We start from the raw sequence: 19,402 nt of genomic DNA on the forward strand, positions 1-19,402 counted from the left end.
AAATGAATTTATCACATTAAAAACCACCCATAAAGATAATGAAAAAAATAGTCTGCCATAATGAGGTTATGAAAGCTGGAAGTACAAAAGTCTTGTGTTTACTGCAGCCACCCCCTTAACTGTTAAAACACATTGATCTTCATAGTGTAAAGGTGTCATAGTCCTGAAAAAGGGCTTGAAGATGGAGGAGTTTATTATGATGTTGATTAAAAAAAAAATAACCCAGCATTCTTAGTAGAGAACTCTCTCCAGTGTCCACAGCCAACACTTTCTCAGTAAGTTCATGCGGATGTAGCAAACAGGCCATTGTTTGGTTATTTGCAAGCTTTGGAATGCATGGAGAGGATGAGATGAGAATGGCATCAGTCTGTCTGTCCCACCTGATCCAGTTCCCTATCAGTGAAAGGACTAAGTCCTTTGTATCCACCATAGTTTTTTGGAGTACCATTCGTAGCAGCTGGGTTTGTATCCATAGGGCAAATGTAGTCTGTTGATTCATCAAACTTCTTTTTTCTTAAGTTTCCAAAGTGGGAAAATCCAAGTTTCTTTGGCTAGAATAAGAAGACAACACAAGTAGTTTTGAATAAGAGAAATAAGGTTGTTCTCCTTTTGCATTTACTGCTATACCCTGGTCATTGAAGTATGTAGATTCTGAACTAAATACATTTGTTTTCAAATTGGGAATTACAGCTGACATTAAATGCATTTACACTGCGTTCCTTCTAAGAAAAGACAGAACAGATTGCATGCTTATTTCAGAAGCCCATTTAAACAGACACAAATGAAAAGCTTTGATATCTCGAGTTAAGGAAAATGTAACTCTCCTTCTAGAACTGGCCTCCCCCTGTCCACGTTTGTCTTTTGTTTTCCTTATCAGACAGGGTAGAGAAGTCTAAGATTTCTCATTTTGACAGCAGTACATACCCGAACTTTGGCAGTGGTGGTCAGAGGTGTGTAGGCTGCTGACTCCATTATTTCTCTTTTTTCTTGCTGTGCCTCTGGTCCAATTAATACATTAAAATTGGTGGTGAGGTGGCGGCGCAGGAGGGTTTTTTGAGGTGGGATGTTCAGGAGCATGGCCAGTGCGTCCCCGTTGAAGCGAGGTTCGAGAATCTATTAGAAAGGCAGCATATTTATTTTTTATATGGTTAAATATTTGCAATAGTAAACCATTCCAGTGCTTATCAGAGGATTTCTCACTCTTACTAAGCCATCTGTCCACATTAGGACTTTTATAGCTCATGATATGATACCAAGGGTTTGAATGGGAAATACATGAAAGGAGCAATAAGAAATGCTGAACGTGGTCAGGCAAATATGCATTTATATTTATAATTTTTTGTTTGTTTTCAGAATTTTCTGCCCTAGTCAGAGTATAAACTTAATCTTAGTACAGTTTGTTCTGTTTCATTTTGGCAAAAATTCTACAGTAGTAAATCATGGTATTTCAGAACTCTGACTTTACTTAGCTGCAAAGAGCTCTAAATTATTTGAATTGAAAAAAATGTCATTCCCGGTTGCTGGCAAGACTGCTGTGAGTTCAGGATGGTTATTTACCATGGCTCAGAATTCTGGTAAAACCACTCAAAGAAACACTCCATGATGCCTTATCAATAATAAATAACTTTCTCAAGGTACAGTTCAGGTTTTTTTATATACGGCTGCCAAACACTTGTGCACACTCAGCTTTGGCTATAAAAAATGTTCTAGCAGTGCCTTTTTGATTTTAGTTTTCCTTTGAAAAATTAAGATGCAGGGATGAGATAAAGAGGCTCCTTAGAAGGCCTGATCACAGATGCATTTGTTTCCTCCCACCTGACGAACATCAGATAAAAGATGTTTTATATTCCAGCCTGTCAGTTTTTAGTAGATAGGTAGTAAAATGCTAAATTCTTACAATCAGGCCCCCGTGCACTCCGCTCCCTCGAAGGTTTGGTGCATATTCTGCCAGATCCACTGATCTGAGCCATTCCATCACTCGGTGGTTGGACCACTGAACCACATCAGAAGGCGACACGTTGTTCTGTTGAAGGAACCAGGAAAGGTGATGACACAACAGCCTGTGTTGTCTGAATGTGCACAATGTGCATCCTCAGTTCAGATAAAAACATCCTTCCTCCTCTTCCCCGCAGTTCTCCCCTGACTGAGGCATTGTTGCTGTTCAAGGCCTCTTTCAGCAGCCTCTGACAGGTTGGTAGGTCTAATTTAGTACAGGTGAAACCCCATGAATTGCATCAAGTAGTGTAACAGTACAGGATTAGGGGTATGAAAAGGGACCGTTCTGAGAACAGTGTTATTGACACTTAATACTAAGAGAATAAGATATGCTGGTCAGGTAAGGCAAAAACCTTACAGATTTTGAGAGTTAAAAGTTAGGCAAAGAAAAAACATTCCAGGTTATTTCCTCAGAAGTTGAATTAACCTTTAAACTATGCAAACAACTTCTAAATAAAAATGCATGAGGTTCAACTAATAAGTAGCTCAAACTCCTAAGGAGTGCATAGATTTTTACTATCAGTGAGTACATGTTACATGCCAGAGCTGGAAGGCAGCATGACTGCTGCTTTAGGGGCAATTCCCTAGTAGCAGTGATTCTGTTGGTATCATTGTACAATGCTAACTTTCTATCCCTTTTGGCTGGAAGCAGGTACTTAGGGCTTGCTTAAATTAATTTATTTGGACATTCTTTTACCTCCTCAACCGGTCTCCTGCGTAGGCAGTGGGGGTTGAAATTGTTGACGTGCAGCACGTGAATGGCACATTTAATGCTCAGATGATGCAGCTGACTGGTGACTTTCAGAAAGAGAAGGTCGTTCTGTGAAAGAGAGAGCCTTTTAGGTGGCACAGGAAACACACCAAAACAGGTACTTTCCCCATGAAGAAAGATTTTAAACTTGCTGTGTAGTTTGATATAAATTACAGTAAGTGTGGATTAGGTAAAATGAAAGTTTACACTCTAAAGAAGAGTTTTAGGGTGGAGGTTTTGGGGTGGGATGTTCTGTTGTTGATATTTTTAAAACACTGTGCCATAACAAGACCTGGCTAAAAAAAATGAAGACTGGCATGTAGCCTATTAAATCAAATCCAGGCTCAAGGATAGTTTTAAAATATTTGGACTGCTTCTGACCTGGCTAACATCCTGCTGTGGGTAGGATCATCACAGCTACCAACACACACCTAACCATGGAGCAGTAGGGACTGTGCTCCTATAATAAGGGCTCCTTAAGCAGCATAGACAAGGCTGTACTTTTGATAACTATTTTAGGCTATTTTGATAGCTATTTTAGGCATTCCTTTCATAGCACAGTTAACAAAAAAACCCAAAACCCCAAAAACTTAGCTATCCAGACCTGGGCAGGGCAGTGGGGAGAAAACACTGTGGCTGTATGTGGTACATGGTGTGCTGTGAATGTGGTTGGAGTTGGACAGATCACTGGATTTGCTGCTTTTAGCTTACTGAATGTTGTTTCTAATTTGGTGTGGAGAACAATGTGCTCCAGAAGTTACATGTGAAACAGGCCATTTTGCCTTTAATCGTGGTGAGATAGTGAAAGAAGCTGGCTGTAACATATGACTTATTTTATGTACCTTAGGAATAGTAATCATGCACTAGGCAGCACAAATTTCTGACTCGCAAAAATTCTTTAGGTGCTCACATTCAAAGGGAAATTGTACAATTTTTCGCTCATTTTGAAGTTAAATTTGGTTTAACTGAGGAAAAAAAGGATTGTAGCTTACCACAGTTAAGTACTGCAACATCCTCCCATCAACTCTGGATTCATGAAACTGGTCTTTGTACTGAGGTAAGCCAATGTCATCGAGCCATCCTGCAGGTATGAGAGCAATATCCAGATCAGTGAGAACAAAGCCCTTCTCCCCTTTTGTCTGGCCTGGCTCCTTTCGAGGCATTCAGGTAGCTCATTCAACCTATTCCCCTTTCCAAAGGACAGCCTCTTGCTAGTAACCTGAAAGCAATTCCCACCAAACAGCTTTGTCCATACTACCCCTGTGATACTTGACATACAGCATGTGATGGAGCACACACCTGCAGCATAATGTAACTCTTGCTGGATTGAGCATCCCCATTTACTTCCCAGCAATCTGACAGACTTCCCCCATGGGAGATCATACTGTAAGCTCTATATTTGGATGTCAAGAAAAACATAAAAAATCCTCAATTCTACTGTGGTGAAACAATGTTTTTAAAAAATATTTGGTAACTGCTTAAACACGTATCAGGCATCCCATTCATAGCAGTGGGGAAAATTCCTTTCCAAACAATTCCATGAGAGTTCAAACACTTACGTGTCACCCAGATATGATCAAGTTGTGCAGACTTCTCATCCTGTTTTGCATTTATTGACTTGATGGCCAAAACTAATTTCTTCCTGTGCAGTGGATGCTTTATTCCCATTTCCTGCAAAAATTAACCATTATCAAAGATTCTGCCTCGCCTCTGGCTCTTTTGATCGCTGAGGCACTTACAAAAATTGACACTATGCACTTCAGAAAGGCAGAACTGCCAAGGGTTTGAAGGGGCCTGGTTATACAGAACCAACAGGTGTGGCTGTTTGAGAGAAACAGGGACAGAAAACGTACCTTTTCCATGTCCTGAGGTGTGGCAGTTAACAGCGTGTGGCCCGACGTCACCCACTGCCGCGCAAAAATGACGTACTGGCCGAGACCAAAGTCCTCAAGCCAGTTACAAACTCTCTCAGTGCTCCACTGGGCAAAGGGAGCGTTGTAGTCACTGAAAAGTACAAGGAACATTGGAAAAATATTAAAAGAAAAGAATGAATGTTTTGCATTGGAAAAATCTTAAAGAAAAGAATGAATATTTGCATTGGAAAGCTCATCACATGCCAGAGGCAGCACTGCAGCGAATCTGTCAGTGTGCCCTGCCCTGTGCAGCAAGAAAAGCCAACAGCCCCTCTGGCAGGAGGTGCTGTGGTACCAGTGTCCTGTTAATTTGCCTGCCCAGCCACAACTGGTGAGGAGTTAGGGGTGTGGACAGGAATTTCCCATTTTCTATTTGAAAAGAGGAAAAAGGGGAATTGCTGAATCCTCATCATTATGCAGGTGTTCTCACAGGATAAGGTGAAATTTTTGACACTCCGCCAAGGAGTGAGTGCTGCAACCTGCAGCTGCAGGAGTGTGGACAGGGGAGCTTCTCGGGATACATTTGCTACCAGAGAAATTCTTGCCACTTGTGAAATTCCACGTGTAGTGAAGAATGCATTTCACAAGAGGAGGGTTTGGCTGTTCAGCACATTCATAACACAACCCCACGATGTGCTGTGTAAGGTGAAGAAGGAGCCATTACCTCTTCTGGCCTTTGGTGTCCTTGGAGCGGGATAACCGAGGCCCAGCTGTAGCACGGAGGCCACCTCTTCGGAACTCTGCCAACCCCAGGTCGTCTGCAGGGAAGTTACCTGACTGAGTTCTTCTTATTCTTGCAAGACAAGAGTGCCATGACAGTACTATTAGCTTGTGACAGTGTGGAAACTACAGTGACAACTAGAGGCTGTATTAACCTTCCTGTAAATCACAAATGCTGAATTCCAGTGGTAGCTGAGAAAGTTCCAGCAAATGCAGTCTAGACCTAATCCTGGGGGGAAAAAAGAGCTCCACAGAGCAGCCATAACACTTCAATCCAATTAATAATCCAGACTTGGAAATGGCTGATGTTTCTGAAGTGGCTCAAATGAGCACAGCACAGCTCAGTCTCCCTGCTTTTTGTTCCTCCTGTTTTCTCTCATTTTTTTACCTGATGCCTTCTGATGTAATGAACAACCTACTATCATTTAATTTTTTATGGCTAATGAAACTGCTGGCATGCTAAATTAATAGCATTAAGATGACAGCAGTGTCATATTTCCTTCACCAGCATGACGCTGGGAACGCTCCCATCCATTTTTCTACACCCCTGTCTATGTTCACAGAGACACCCGTGCAATCCCACACCTGCTTCCTCTCCTTTTCCTGAATTTTAGTTTATTCTTGATGTAGATAATTATAGCTTTTGCTGGGAATTGGATTAATTCTCAGCTGAAATGCTTTGAGAGTGAATTAAAAAAATGACCTTACTTTCCCCAGATTTTCTTGATCCCTTTTGGACTCTTTCTGTTTTCTGGAGACCATGGAGATTGTGGACTTGAATCCGTTCCCGAAGAAAGAGGTGAAGGGTCATCTGAGACTACTGTACCATCCATGTTCTCTGTTTCTCCTGGGTTAAGAACAGCATTACAGTCACATTTTGTACTAATTATTGGTAAAGTTTTTGTCTGGGAGACTGATATTTTAATGCAGACCATAATAAAAAAGTACAGATACCTGTAAAATTGTTCTTGTATAAAAAAAAAAACCCAAAACATGCTCAGAAGATGAAAAAAACAGTAGCTGTAGATTTGATACAAAAAAAGAAAATAATAAAACATGGGTAAAATAGTATTGTTATTTCAGTCATTTGTATTTAACTACATTATTTTAATTCATTTAAGGTCTTCAGACTTTTGCCTTGCCTGCTGTTTAATACCATAACTCCTCCATCACAATCAGTGGGAATTTTTCTGACTTCAGTGAAAACAGAATGAAACCAGGAAAAAGTGTCTTAAAAAGAAATCCCATCTGAATGCCAATACAGCAAAAGCTGTTACTTCATTTCAGTACTGCACATAAGGAATTCAGACTGGATGACCCACTGGGTGTTAGCATTTCACAGAGAAAGGGAGGGGGGAAAAAAAGAAAGAAAAAAAAGTAAGCAGCAAAACTGGTGTTAAAGTTGCATCTTTTTTGGATACAGTACCTAGCACTGGTGCACTGACACTCCTGATGCGATCTTCAGTCATCCCAAGAAGCAGAAAGCCAGATGAAGAAGCAAAGAAGATATAAAACACCAGCAAAATAAAGTTACAGAAGAGCAAAGTAGTAAGCTAAGCATTAAAAGCAGGAACAAAAAGAAAAGAAGCAGTTATGCTTGACATGGAAGTGAATATGCTTTGGTGTGCACAAGCCCCAAGAATTCTCAATACAGATCATCCTGAATAGATAGGGATGATCAATTATCTGTTTTGGGTTTGTTTTTGTTTTAATTATTCTTTGCCCATTTAAACACATTAAGCATATACTACAGAGCTCCACAAAGCCTGCAGAGTATCTGAAATGAAGCAAATGTCTAAGATTACATCGAATTCCTCTGAATGTGGAGGAATTGGAGGTGTACTGAGTTTACTGCACAAGAAACAAACCAACCTGCACAAAAAATTCTTTTAACTCAGTGTATTTAAGAAGCCATTGCTTGTTTCTAGAAAAAGAACATTTTCCTTTACGAGCTCACCCATCCTTGGATAATCCTGCAGTTAAAGACATAACAGCATGGCTCATGCCATTGCCTACAATGTTGCAGTTACAGAAAAACCCTTTAAAAAAACCCCCCTAAACTAGCACATCCTGTGGCAATCTTGAAACTACAGCATCCTGGAAGATTTTAGGACCACCAGGCCTTAAAATAAACCAACCCCCACCAAATAAAAAAAAGCCAGCCAAACAAAAAAACCCCACGTGACTTTTAAACTGTAGAAACACCTCAGAACCACAAGGGATATTCCCATGCCTGAGCTTCCCAAGCCCTTTAGTCCTTGGGAAATACCTGGTTCTGTGCCTCACTGTAACACTTCTTGTCAATAAATCTGTGTTTAAGGTGTCACTGAAAAGAAATTATTACAGGCTTCCACAGGACCGTGGTTGTGGACTAACAATACATTTGTAGTTCCAAAATCCACGGGTGTTTTTCTGCATTTAGCAAGTTAAATTTTCACTTGTGGGTCCCCACAAGCTACAGCAACTGACAGTGCTGGACACAAGGATTTTTATTTGAAATGTGCATGTTAGTGCTACTTGTACTGTAAAGTTTCACCCACTAAAATGCAGTGGGGATGGCGAGGAATGGGTTTGTTTGTTTTATTTAATACCCCAATCTAGTGTGCATTTTTAAAAGCATTGATGATGTACTTGGCTGTGCATTTTTGTTTGCTTGCCTTTTTTTTTTTTTAAGAGAACAGATGAGCAAGCTCAAGCACTGGAAGCATGTCTGGAAAAAATACTGCTTGTTCATACTGTGAATATGTCTGCCTCTCTAAAAGTTCTGATTTTTAATCAGAGATTCGTTGACTTTCAGAAGGCTCCGTCCACAGTGTCCAAAACCCTGTCTCTTCATTACTTAAGTTATCAATGATTTCAGCAAATTGTGTTGTCAAATGCAACAGAAAAGAACTCTCCAACTTAAAGCCATCCTTTAGTCCCCAGTGAGCTAATTTTTGGTACGTTGTTTAAAAAAAAAAAAAAAAACAAAAAAGGCGGTAGAACGTTCCCTAACTGAATCATGCAAAAACAACACCATTGTTCTGGCATAGCAGATTATATCCCATGCTCTGTCCCAATCCCTCAAACAGTTTGCTTTCTCCCCTCCCCATAACCCTCTCAGAGAGCTGTGGGTACATACTCAGGCCGGGGACGCCGTTTTCCTCGCTCATCCCACATCCCTCCGGAGAGTGATACGTTCCCTGCTCTCCATTCTGCAAGGGTCGGGGCATCTTTCCTGGCAGGGTTTGGTATTTGCTGCCCTTCACAACTGGCTTACTCTTTATTTTTTTCAAAGAGGAAAAAATAAAATAAATAAATAAATAAAAACAAATCAAATCACTTGCAGCATTTGCAACCCAGTACACAACGATTTCAAAGTTGGGGAAAAGTGCTTGAAGTTTACGGTTCAAAATGACTCCACTCCCTCCCTGTTCCTGCTTACAGATAACTCAGTGTAAACCCAACAGTCAGCTCACAGTTTTCTAGCTAAGACACAGTCTTGTCTTCCCTCAACTGCTCCTCCCACTCTAGCCAGACTCTATATTACATTAAAATACATGTTGAATATTACCTGGTTTTTGTCATAAGAACTTTTCTAACTGTCTTCTCTTCTAGACCTCAGCACTATATAATTACTTGGTCCTTACAAGGTCAACTTTGATAGTGCCAAAAATGTATTTGGTTACTTCTCAGACTGTTTTATTATTCTGCCAATTTTCCCCCCTTATTTTTCACCAGACTGTCTCTGTTTCTGCCTCACAATTTTACCTTGCTGGAATTTGAACCGAAAGTATTTATACACCTCAAATTTTCTCAAACATATTTCCCACCACCATTAATAACAGTAAAGGAATCAACAGCAAAGTCAGGGTACAGAAATTTAACGTTTGCAAGGACTGAGATCTCTTTGCACAGACAAAATTACAAATGCAAGGGTTTTTTTAAAAAAAAAAAATAATTACAGCTAAACATATAGTTGCCAAATATACTATCATTGCCAATTCTATTACAGAACCTAAGCACAAGGTATACTTTTGATAGATGCTGGGAAAAAAAGCGCATAGACTGAACTGTATTTTAGGGCTGACCCCACAAGTTTTGTCCACATCAGGCTAAAGTAAGAGTCTAAGCTTTGCTCTCCTGCACATATTCAGTGTCACAGGCATCACAGCCCCCAAGCAGTGGTCCCCAAAATCTCACTGTGTTGTACTGAAAGGGAACTGGTACCTAGGCTTTGCTAAAAATAGAATATCTCCTAATTTTCCTTGCATTCAAGTGATCATCTCACTTGGGGATCTTGCTCCTTGTACAAGGGTAGATGAGAAGGTGCCTAATAAATCTGATAGTTTTGAGCCTAAGAAGATACTTCTCCAGGCAAAGTACATGTGTTTTGGAAATACAGTGTTGAGACTTCTTGAATACTGGCTCCATATGAAAAAATGGATGAGCCACCACTCTGGGAAAAATGTATATCCCAAAATTGTCAAAACAGGGCAACAGAGATGCTTTTCGAGAAAACCTGCAACTCCAATTGACATTAGTGGGAGTGGTGTCCATTAAACATGTGTTTTGGAATAAACTGGTCAATGTTTCAATCACAGAACGGAGGTTTTGTAGGAAAACTTTATACTGAAAACATGCAAACCATATTTAGTATACAGGAACATATAGTATGCTACTATTTAGTAACCCCATTCTAACAAAATTGTTTTAAAACACTCTCTGGGACAGGATGAGACATTAAATATTTAATGAGATAACTACTGCTTTAATCTATTCTTATTTCAAGGCCTAGAGGGATCTTTGGATACTGCTGCTGCAGGCCAGATTAATCAGTTCCTCAACTCCTGCTCCTTTTTTGGCAGTTGCAGGAGTACATCCCAACTTGTACCAAAATTTGTATGAGTAGAAAAATTGCTTCTAACATCAGCACTGTATTTCCTGAAACCGACTGACTTCAGCTTCTAACCTCATGTAACAACTTTTAGATAAAAAGAAAAAAAAAAAAAAAAAAAAGATTTCCCTCTAAAATCTTTACCCCTGTTCTCAGAGTTTGTCAGCACTGGAACTATGGAAACATTTTAAAAAAAGAAAATGAACATAAAACGAAAACCCAGCCATACCATCACAGCACATCACAACAGAGAATTGTTAGGAAAGGTTGCAGTTAATATACCTCTTGTTCTACAACAGGCTGTGCTGGTTTTCCATCTACATACTACGGAGTTTCAGGGAGGGCAATTTCAAAGTTTTATGGAAAAAAAGCAACAGACAAATGTTAGTATTAACATACATACACAGAACATCAATTGTAGTCTTATTGCTATAGTGATGGTGCTTAATGTATGGACAATATATTACAAGGACTGTTATCTTTTCATTTAATTTCAATCCAATATTTAATACCAATTGTGTTTGCTCATCCTCCACTCTACAAAATTTGGGCCCTGTCTAGGTTCTGCTGTGATCAAAGGAATTTTGCTGTTTTCAGGCTTCTGGGTGGTCCCTTCAGACTTACTTTAAGCTGGGAACATAACAGCTGTTTTAAAGTTAGAGCAGTATGAAAATGACTGACATAAAATAACATACACAATACTGTATGTACCCAGCTGAAATCATACAGAGCTGTGGTAGAAGTGAAGTGATAAAAATACCAGCATGGCTAGGTCAGGGACACCAGTGTGGCTTGCAATTTTTTTATTATTATTATTGCTGGAAGGAAATGGAATTTGAGCTTTATGCAAAGCAGAAGAGCTCCAGTAAACGGTGGTGCTAGCACAGGTTCTCTTGGAATTAATGCAAAAAGCAGTCTGTCATGCTGGGTGAGCAAAACAAGTTTTCTTGGCCTTAAGTTTTGGTTGTAACATTCCCATTTAGCCACTCACTCATATGCACAGGGAGGTCTCTTTCACCAAGAGGCCTCGTGCCTAAATCAGGGCACACAATTTAAATGCCTTGCTGAACATGGGGCTGGCTTGCTACAACTCTCTCATATCCTTGGTGGGTTTTCCTTTCTCTGTGGGCTCTGATTTCATGGATAGAGTAAATTTACAGCATAAACCTATAGGTACAGCCTAATCACAGCATAACACAGGGACAAATTAAGATTTTGAATTGAAGTTATGAAAAGAAAACAGACCTTCATAAATTCTTTGTTGAACGAAGCGTTAGTTCTGATTTGTCATGTGTGTGTATGACCACAACTGAATGAGTGCAACACAAATTTCACATATTCTAATTGTTCACTGTCATCTTCAGCGACTTAAGAAAAATTTTTAAAAAATTTAAGCACTGGAGCAATCACATTATCAGTATCTGTTTTAAATTACATGACTGGGTGTAAGTAACCTAGTATTAAGCCTAATTTGAGTACAGAAAGCATCAACAACAGTCTCACAAAGCATAATTACAAGTGCAGAACAATGTCAGTACATAATGACAAAACAAGACTCTGGACCACAGTGTAACGAGACTTTGCAAATTGGGAAGTCTTTATTCTGGAATGGAATTAAAGTCTTTGAAGTAATAACAGTGCTCCTGCTGTTTTAACTAAGGCAGCATCACTGCCATCTTCAGAAATGCCATTTATATCAGGAGTCTAAGGGAGCAACACTCATAGTTACATGCAAACACTTAAAAAGGAATCCTATGTGGAAATGCCCATTTTCACATTTAACTACTTTCAGGATTTGCTGCCTTAACATTTTTAGTGATTTGGAAGTAAAATTTATTTTAAACACACCTATAAACAAAATAATACTGCAGTTTTATCATCAGGGCTTTTTCCCCAAATACAATGCCAGCGGTGGTTAAAGTTACTTAATGTGAAATAAAACAAATATTTGTACTTGACCTTTGTCTTTTAGTTGTGATACTAAAGACCAGAAACTGTGATTACAAATAAACCAACCTTTTCCAGGGATTCACTCTGCAAGTCTTCTAAACTATTTGACTTTTTTTTCTGTGGAACCCTTAAAAAAGTGACAGGGGAAAGAAAGCAGCAGTTAATACAACACAGTACGTTTGTATATGTCACAAGTGCCTCCTATGACAGCTGTACAGATCACACTTTGTTACATTTGCATGTAACAAATAATTCAGAATTGGGAGATTATTTTTAGTCTAAAAATCATAGCATTAGAAACTGCAGTAGATGAAGTCAGGAACAGCAACAAGACATCCTGTGATCAGCAATGGAAGGCAACAAGGCCCAGTGTGCAGCTTTAAACCTTGTACCTACACATGACTTTTTAGAAGCTCTTAACAAGCAAAAGTACAGGGCAATAACTCCCTGGGAGCAAGGTGGACACATTAAGGGATTTTAAAAAGGAAAAACGTTTCACATTTCAAAGTTACTCGTTCTTACCTGTTTATGATTTCCAAAGATTCTTCTTGTGGAGAGGTCATATTAGTCGAAGATACTGGAATGCTTCCACTTTAAATACAAATAAATGTCATAGCTTTAAGTACTGCAGTACATATATCTTCTGATATACAAAAGTGCTGATTTATTCATGTAATTCAAACCTTACAGAACTAAGCATTGCAAACCTCCCTGGCAAACACTGCTTTCACAAGTACCCAAAAGTACAGCAAAGCCAAGAACAGTCAAGACAAGATACCAACAGTTAAACAGCCTAAACAGATTTAGGACAACCCACATGAAACACAAGAAAGAAAGAAAGGTCTTGCCTGATTTCCATAGCTTTGTGTGGCACTGGAGGGAGCACAGCTTGTGACAATTCTCCTGAAGAGGCCTTTGTAAAAGACAAGAGTTTGAAGCCTGTAATTCTGGTGTCTGATGCTGAATCTACCATGCCCATACCAAGAAGTACAAAAATTCAGCCAGGGCCAAACCCTCACCTACATTACTACAGAGAAGCCAACACCAAAAAAATCATATATATGGCAGAACTCGCTTCTAAAAACATCTTTGCTAAGTACCTCTGTTTTCAGTAATTCTCCTTGAGAATTATTCAAAAGATTCCACTTCCTTAAAGTTATCTCAACTTCCTCTTCACTGCCACCAGAGACAGAAGAGCCTGTGAGCATTAAAGAGTAGAGATAGAAAGGGAGAGAAACAGGCAAAAAAATGACATTTAAGCCCATATCAGACAGCCTAAATTCTTCGATCTCTAAATTCCCCTTCAGTCTTTCTTTGTAATTTACCACCCTCCCTGCTCCCCACCCCTCCTTTGGGCTCTGATTTACCATCAAAATGATTTATGTCAGAGCAACAAATTTATCACTTTCAGTTGCATGCTTTGCTCTGCTGTGAGCAGCTGAGCTGCTCATCAGGCAGCTTCTGAACCACTTGTGATTCACAGTTTGATGTTCTGGGCTGAGCTGAAGTTGGTACCATTTTCTTACTCGCCATGGATCACGGTGTGGACAATCTCACTGTGCACTGTAGGTCCTACACAGCCTTGTGATACCAACTCAGTAATCCAGAGCACCGTGGATTGTTCATGTATACAAGTGGCCTCCAAAAAACATGTTCCACAGGGGGATAGTGCACTCAGCACTCAGCTACAATCACACCTTTGGATTTACTTTCAGAACACCTTCAAGTGAGAGACTTTTTTTTTTTTTAATGAACATTAAGAGAGAGATTTGCTTGACTCTCGTGTGTTAAATACAAGTTTCCATTCTGCCATAGAAGGCCTGAAAATATCGTGTTTGTTAACGTGATGATGTGCGCTGAACAAAACTGTCCTTTCAGAAGAAGGTCAAGTTTCCCAGACTAGATTCAGTACTGGAAAGTATGGTGGCAGCTTAAAATGAGACTGTCCTAACCCCTACTCTGCTTCCTGCAGCGTAACTGAGAAATGGGACAAAGATCTTTCCGTAGATTTTAAAGTAAAATATATAAATATTGTGTACACAAAGCAATCGTGGGTTTTCAGTTGTTCCTTCCAAAAACAACTTGCCTAGGCAGCTGTCAGGAGTTTTTTTTAGTGGAAGGGAAGGGCAATAGAACTTACTAGATTTATTGCAACTCCTTTTAGCAAAAAAGAATAAAAGTCCTCCTAACAGTATCAAATTGCACCTGAGATCAGTTTTCCTTTTATGAATGCCACATAAAAAACATGACATAAAACATTACCACTAGCTCCCTGGCAGCTGAGCATTACTGCCATTCCTGAATTGAACTGTGGTGTAGGAAATCTGAATATAGGATGTATTTAATCAATTAATGTTCATAAAGGTCTCCTGGTATCATTTCACACTGTAAAAACTGGCTACTCATAACATAATGATCACAGGAAACACCACATAGACTTAATACCTATCCGTATACCTTATTCATCTCCTACAGATGAATTAGTTTAAATCACATAATGTCATTTTAATTTTGAGTAACAGATGCCTTTTCAAACTACAGGCAATAACACAAGTCTGGTCAAGACATACTGTGGTTCTCTCTGTATCTGAAAAAGTAAATATTTACTCTCATAGCACTCCAACGTGATACAAAGACATGCATAATAAAATATATATTACCATATACATATATTTAAAAGGACAGCAAATAGCAGTTGTAGCACATGCAGTTTTTAAAAGACCTGATATGAGGAAATAATTCACAAGACGTTTTACCATGAGCTGCAATCATGATGTCTTTGACCCTCCTGTACTGGCTTAGCAACAGCGTCAGCTCCTCTATTCGACGGTCCTGCCAAAAATATTAAACAAGGTCACAGCTGAAATCCTACATTTTTAACCTGCAGGAACGCTGTGCTACATTTCTGTGATTTTCATGAAAGCAGGATCAAGTCTCTCCCATGCCTTGTAAGGAAAGTTTCTTGGCTTTTATTTGCCATTGTACACAGTATTTGCTAGACAGTGTGAAATTATGGATGGAAGGAAACAAGGGGAGCTTTACGTTAGTAGTAAATTAGTTATTTACAGAAGCATAATTTGGAAATCTGCTTTCAATTCTAAGAGTGATGGCAGTATTCTAGAGTTGAACCTCAATTGCCTGAAGTGGGCAGTGTTTTACCATACCTGTCATCATAAAGTGAATCATGTTTATGTTTTGTTTAGTTTAACCATCTAGTCATGCTCTTTAATCCTGTGTGTAGGATGTTCTCCATTCTGACAGCTGCACTTACTCCAGTTTTGAACACACCTGTTTGAAGTCCAGGCAGTCAAACCCACACAGGACCAAAGAAATGAGGCCTTGTGAATGCCTGATGCATTTTCTGACTCCACTCCTTCTCCAGTACCTAATGCTTTCCTATCACGTGCAGAAAGCATCTTGATCCACGTATTCAGGCAGGGCACTTGCCTTTTGCACTCTCACAGTTTGTCCTGTTTCTTTAACCCCAGTTCTAAACCATTCCTCTGTGATAATCCTGCCCAGTGCTGTGACTACAGAGCACCGAATACAAACCCAAGCAAGAATAAAGAACTAGTTTTCACAAGCAGGTGTCAGGAAAGCCACAGAGACAAAGAAGTGGGCACTGGAAAAAGAAAAATTTTCCAAGGAAGTTGACAAGTATATAAGGAATTATCTGACACTGAGCTGCTGCCCTGCCACAGCTGTGTCAGTGTCAGAGGTAATTCTATTAAAATCTGTTCTGGCACACTGATGCTACATTACAGCCACAGCAGACACCCACCAAGGTGGAGGAGTAACTGCACAGAAACCAGATCTTTACCACTTTACAAAACAGCAGATGATGCTGATCCTCCCTTCACTCTCAGCAAAATATAACATGAGGAAAAGGAGGCCTAAACCAGATACACGCCGTTGTCCCAACCATGGATGGAAGCAGCAGGTTCCAATTCATAGCAAAGACCTGAGACTAACACATCCAGTTTTTAAAAAAACAGAAATACATGCACCACTTACTACCAACTTAGTTCAGCACTTTCTGTCTTAAGTGACACAGGGAATATTTAGAGTTATCCCAAAAGCTATTCTGAGGTCCTTTCCCTCACGAAGAATACTTTATTTTGCAATATTATTGAAGGTAACAGTTCTGCATGAAACACTGAGGAAGCTGTGGGTCAACCATCAGTCCACTAGGTTAAACACTACAGTTTTCAAGGAAATAACCCACCTTCCTCTGTGAGTACATCCAGATATTAGGACATAAGCAACAATATTTTGTGTTCCCTTCATATACAAAAACACCTTATGCAGACTTGGAATAATTTTGTCAAGAGATAATGACATATCTTTTATTTTCCAGATGTAAATTTTGGTTTTTTAAGAGTTTTTGAGAACTAAAATATTGTTATGAACCACATTAATGTTCTCCAGAATTAATGTTGTCCTGTCTGGATCACCCACTTACTAAAAAAAGATTTTTTTTTTCCCTTCCTCTTATTTATTTACATCCTGTTCCCTTTCTCCTCAAATCTGAGTCTGCATCAGAGGCCACTTTGACTTCCTTTTAATATCAGAATCTAAATTGGGTTTAGATGCACTTTGGGTTAGGTTGGAAGACAAAGAGCTGCCAGAGATGAGCAAACCTCAGGGACCTTTTCAGTAGCAGAAAACAGGAGATTTTGCTCATTACACCCTTGGCTTTGTCCTCCCCTCTGGAATGTAATGAGCCTCCCAAATTCTTCAGCCAGGTGAGTAAAGTCAGCCACACTTTCTCTTTAAACATCAGTCTTCTGTCACAACCTCACAGGATAATCCAAACATCCTGACAATACCACTCTTACAGAAAGTGTGTTTTCAGAACATTTCAGGGGTTCAAACCCACAATTTCATTCTTACTGTGTAGAATGAGGATTTTTTTTCTCACCTTTTCTTCATTTGCAGCCAATAACGATTCCATTCCTATCTTCAGTCGCTGAACTTCTTGATCTAAAAATGTTTTTAAAATGTTATAAGAAAAAACCCACTTGCTATATTTAGTGTAAATATATATTTTGTGATACTCTCCCTATGTTCTTATAACTAACCAAAACCATATCAGTGGCAGGGCCAATGTACTATTAAACTACATTTAACTTAGAATTTTTCAAAAGCTGAACTATTTAAAGCATTGCACAACACAAACATCCTGGTTTTGCTTATAAAAGGCTACATAATACTATTTTAAACTATGAAAGTAAAGGACTGGGAAAAAAAGGAAACACTGAAGCTCATTTTGCAAAAGATTAGAGCGTGTTTGCTGTTATATACTTAAGGAAATAATTTTAAGTGGGATTGAAAATGAGTTATGTTGCATCTGAGAAAAATATTTGGCAGCTTATGAGAAGTAGTTCAAGGACATTCATGGAACTTGGAAGTGAAAAGTAACAAAAAATTGGTTTGATACAAAGAAAATCTGTAGAATATTTTTCTTAAACATTTCAGTATGAATAACTAGGTTAAAATCTACATCATGAACTAAAACAGATTTGCCTCACACACAATTTAGTGTTACATGATAAAGGCTATTCAGGAACACTATAGTCAAATCAATCAAAACACACCCTCTGAAAATGTATGAGGTTGTAAAACCTGAACCAAATCCTAACTTTGCTGAACCAAATCTTTCATTTCTTTTCTAGACACTATTCCTAGCAAGTCCTCCAGTACCAACCTATACAGAATCAAGTGTAAGTGATGGAGACAGAACCTGAAATAGTGCATCTGTTGTAACTACCACTCCAGGGATTCATGCTTTGACATTAAACCAGACCCACTTGTTCACAAAAGACTATGAAAACAGATGTGTCAGACGTGAGAGAGGGGAAAGAAAAATCAATATTGCTAAAGAGCATCTGTAAAAAAAATTACAAGTAAATATTGAACATACAATGCCATGGCTAAACTACTTGCAAAAGCTGTAATTAGTTTTTACTGCAGTGATTCTGGAAAATGCACACCTCTCAGTGATTAAGTTTTAGGACATGTAAATGAACCTTGCAGACTTAATTACACAGGGCATGCACAGGCACAGCCAAATCAAAAACTGAAGTCAGCAGGCAGTGGGCAAGCAATTGAAAGACTTTTAAAAAAATCACAGTCCTGCTAATTTCTCATTATAAATATTAGACTTCAAAGAGGACTGGTGTCAAGGCAGTTTTAGGCACACTAAAGCAAACTTTACTTACAATATTTTTTTAACAGCATCAAGTATGGAAACATTTATTCAGACTTTTTTTTTAAATTTACTGCACTGATTTAAGACAAAAAGAAGACCTTCAATGAGAGCCATCTTCCCAGATATTACGTGGGGTTTACACATGTGCAAACAGAAAGAGGTAAAGGTTAAGCTTTGGCTCTGTTAACCTTGACATCTTCCCTTTGAAGCCCAACGATCTGATTCGTGAACCTCTGACTTTTACTTTTGAAGTGAAATCTTACTGAACAGGGCAAGTAGCTGTCTGCTTGCTGCAAGCAATGGAAGCAGTGTCTCATGTATATTACAATTAGACAGCCAAATCTAAACAAACATTGAATGCATCTGAGTTATAATTGGTGTGAAAAGAACAGTGAGGTAAAGCCAGAAGGGAATTGCAAGGCTTACGTTTTTCTTTTAGCCTTCTCCTATAAACTTCCTCTACGATGGGAAATGGTGAGAGTCAAATAAAGTATGTAGAAAAAGCACATATTAGATAAATTTTGCAATTTACTTAGAATATGCATTCTAGCATACTACAAGTACATTGACATTATTTTACAACTTTGAGAAGACCACCTAAAAATCTCACAAATCAGTAATTTTTTTTTTTGCAGAAGAATTATTACTGTTACCATTCAAACACAATCTAAGTGCTTTCCTTGAACACAGTCCAAAGAATCCACAGGGTTTGGTTCTTCTGTCACTGAAATCAAGGACAGTTTCACCCACCTTCAGCGTGAACAGAACAGACACACTACTAGAAGTTGAATGGTGCTGAGCTCTTGATTTATTGTCAGACCACTACCTTTCCTTTGAAATACCATAAATTATTTGGGAGCCTCATGGGAAACAACATTCTATTAGTAGAAGAGTTCCTCTACAAACCACTGCTGTTAGACAAATGAACTTTCTAGTCAGACATGCAGTTCTCTACATGCACAAGCTCTGCAGGTGAGTGAAATCAG

General features: G+C 38.9%; 2 protein-coding genes across 4 annotated transcripts in view; one reads left to right on the top strand and one right to left on the bottom strand.

Moving 5' to 3' along the window:
• The window catches only part of LOC127478343 (NADH-cytochrome b5 reductase 2), a 149,625-nt gene extending 143,178 nt beyond the window's left edge, over positions 1–6,447 (top strand). Inside the window, exon 11 of the mRNA XM_051803847.1 lies at positions 6,097–6,447. The gene's annotated coding sequence lies outside the window, so the exon portion shown is untranslated. The remainder of the gene's footprint in view (positions 1–6,096) is intronic.
• PPFIBP2 (PPFIA binding protein 2) overlaps positions 1–19,402 on the bottom strand; it is an 81,976-nt gene that overhangs the window by 3,725 nt on the left and 58,849 nt on the right. For 2 of the 3 annotated variants that reach the window (XM_051803815.1, XM_051803814.1), the window contains 18 exons: positions 17,127–17,188; positions 14,962–15,037; positions 13,306–13,403; positions 13,054–13,118; positions 12,728–12,796; positions 12,272–12,332; positions 10,538–10,579; positions 8,501–8,639; positions 6,806–6,838; positions 6,088–6,226; positions 5,324–5,452; positions 4,600–4,750; positions 4,306–4,417; positions 3,739–3,827; positions 2,693–2,815; positions 1,898–2,023; positions 925–1,113; positions 381–551 (listed from right to left, as the gene is read on the bottom strand). In XM_051803815.1, coding sequence (XP_051659775.1) covers positions 381–551; positions 925–1,113; positions 1,898–2,023; positions 2,693–2,815; positions 3,739–3,827; positions 4,306–4,417; positions 4,600–4,750; positions 5,324–5,452; positions 6,088–6,226; positions 6,806–6,838; positions 8,501–8,639; positions 10,538–10,579; positions 12,272–12,332; positions 12,728–12,796; positions 13,054–13,118; positions 13,306–13,403; positions 14,962–15,037; positions 17,127–17,188 — 1,874 coding nt within the window. Of the gene's footprint in view, positions 1–380; positions 552–924; positions 1,114–1,897; positions 2,024–2,692; positions 2,816–3,738; positions 3,828–4,305; positions 4,418–4,599; positions 4,751–5,323; positions 5,453–6,087; positions 6,227–6,805; positions 6,839–8,500; positions 8,640–10,537; positions 10,580–12,271; positions 12,333–12,727; positions 12,797–13,053; positions 13,119–13,305; positions 13,404–14,961; positions 15,038–17,126; positions 17,189–18,842; positions 18,876–19,402 lie in introns of all 3 variants that reach the window. The other variant, XM_051803813.1, reaches the window with a different exon arrangement.

This window comes from Manacus candei, unplaced genomic scaffold (assembly GCF_025592945.1).
Source record: "Manacus candei isolate 608988 ecotype Guabito, Panama unplaced genomic scaffold, ASM2559294v1 h1tg000060l, whole genome shotgun sequence".
In the NCBI taxonomy this organism is placed as follows: domain Eukaryota; kingdom Metazoa; phylum Chordata; class Aves; order Passeriformes; family Pipridae; genus Manacus; species Manacus candei.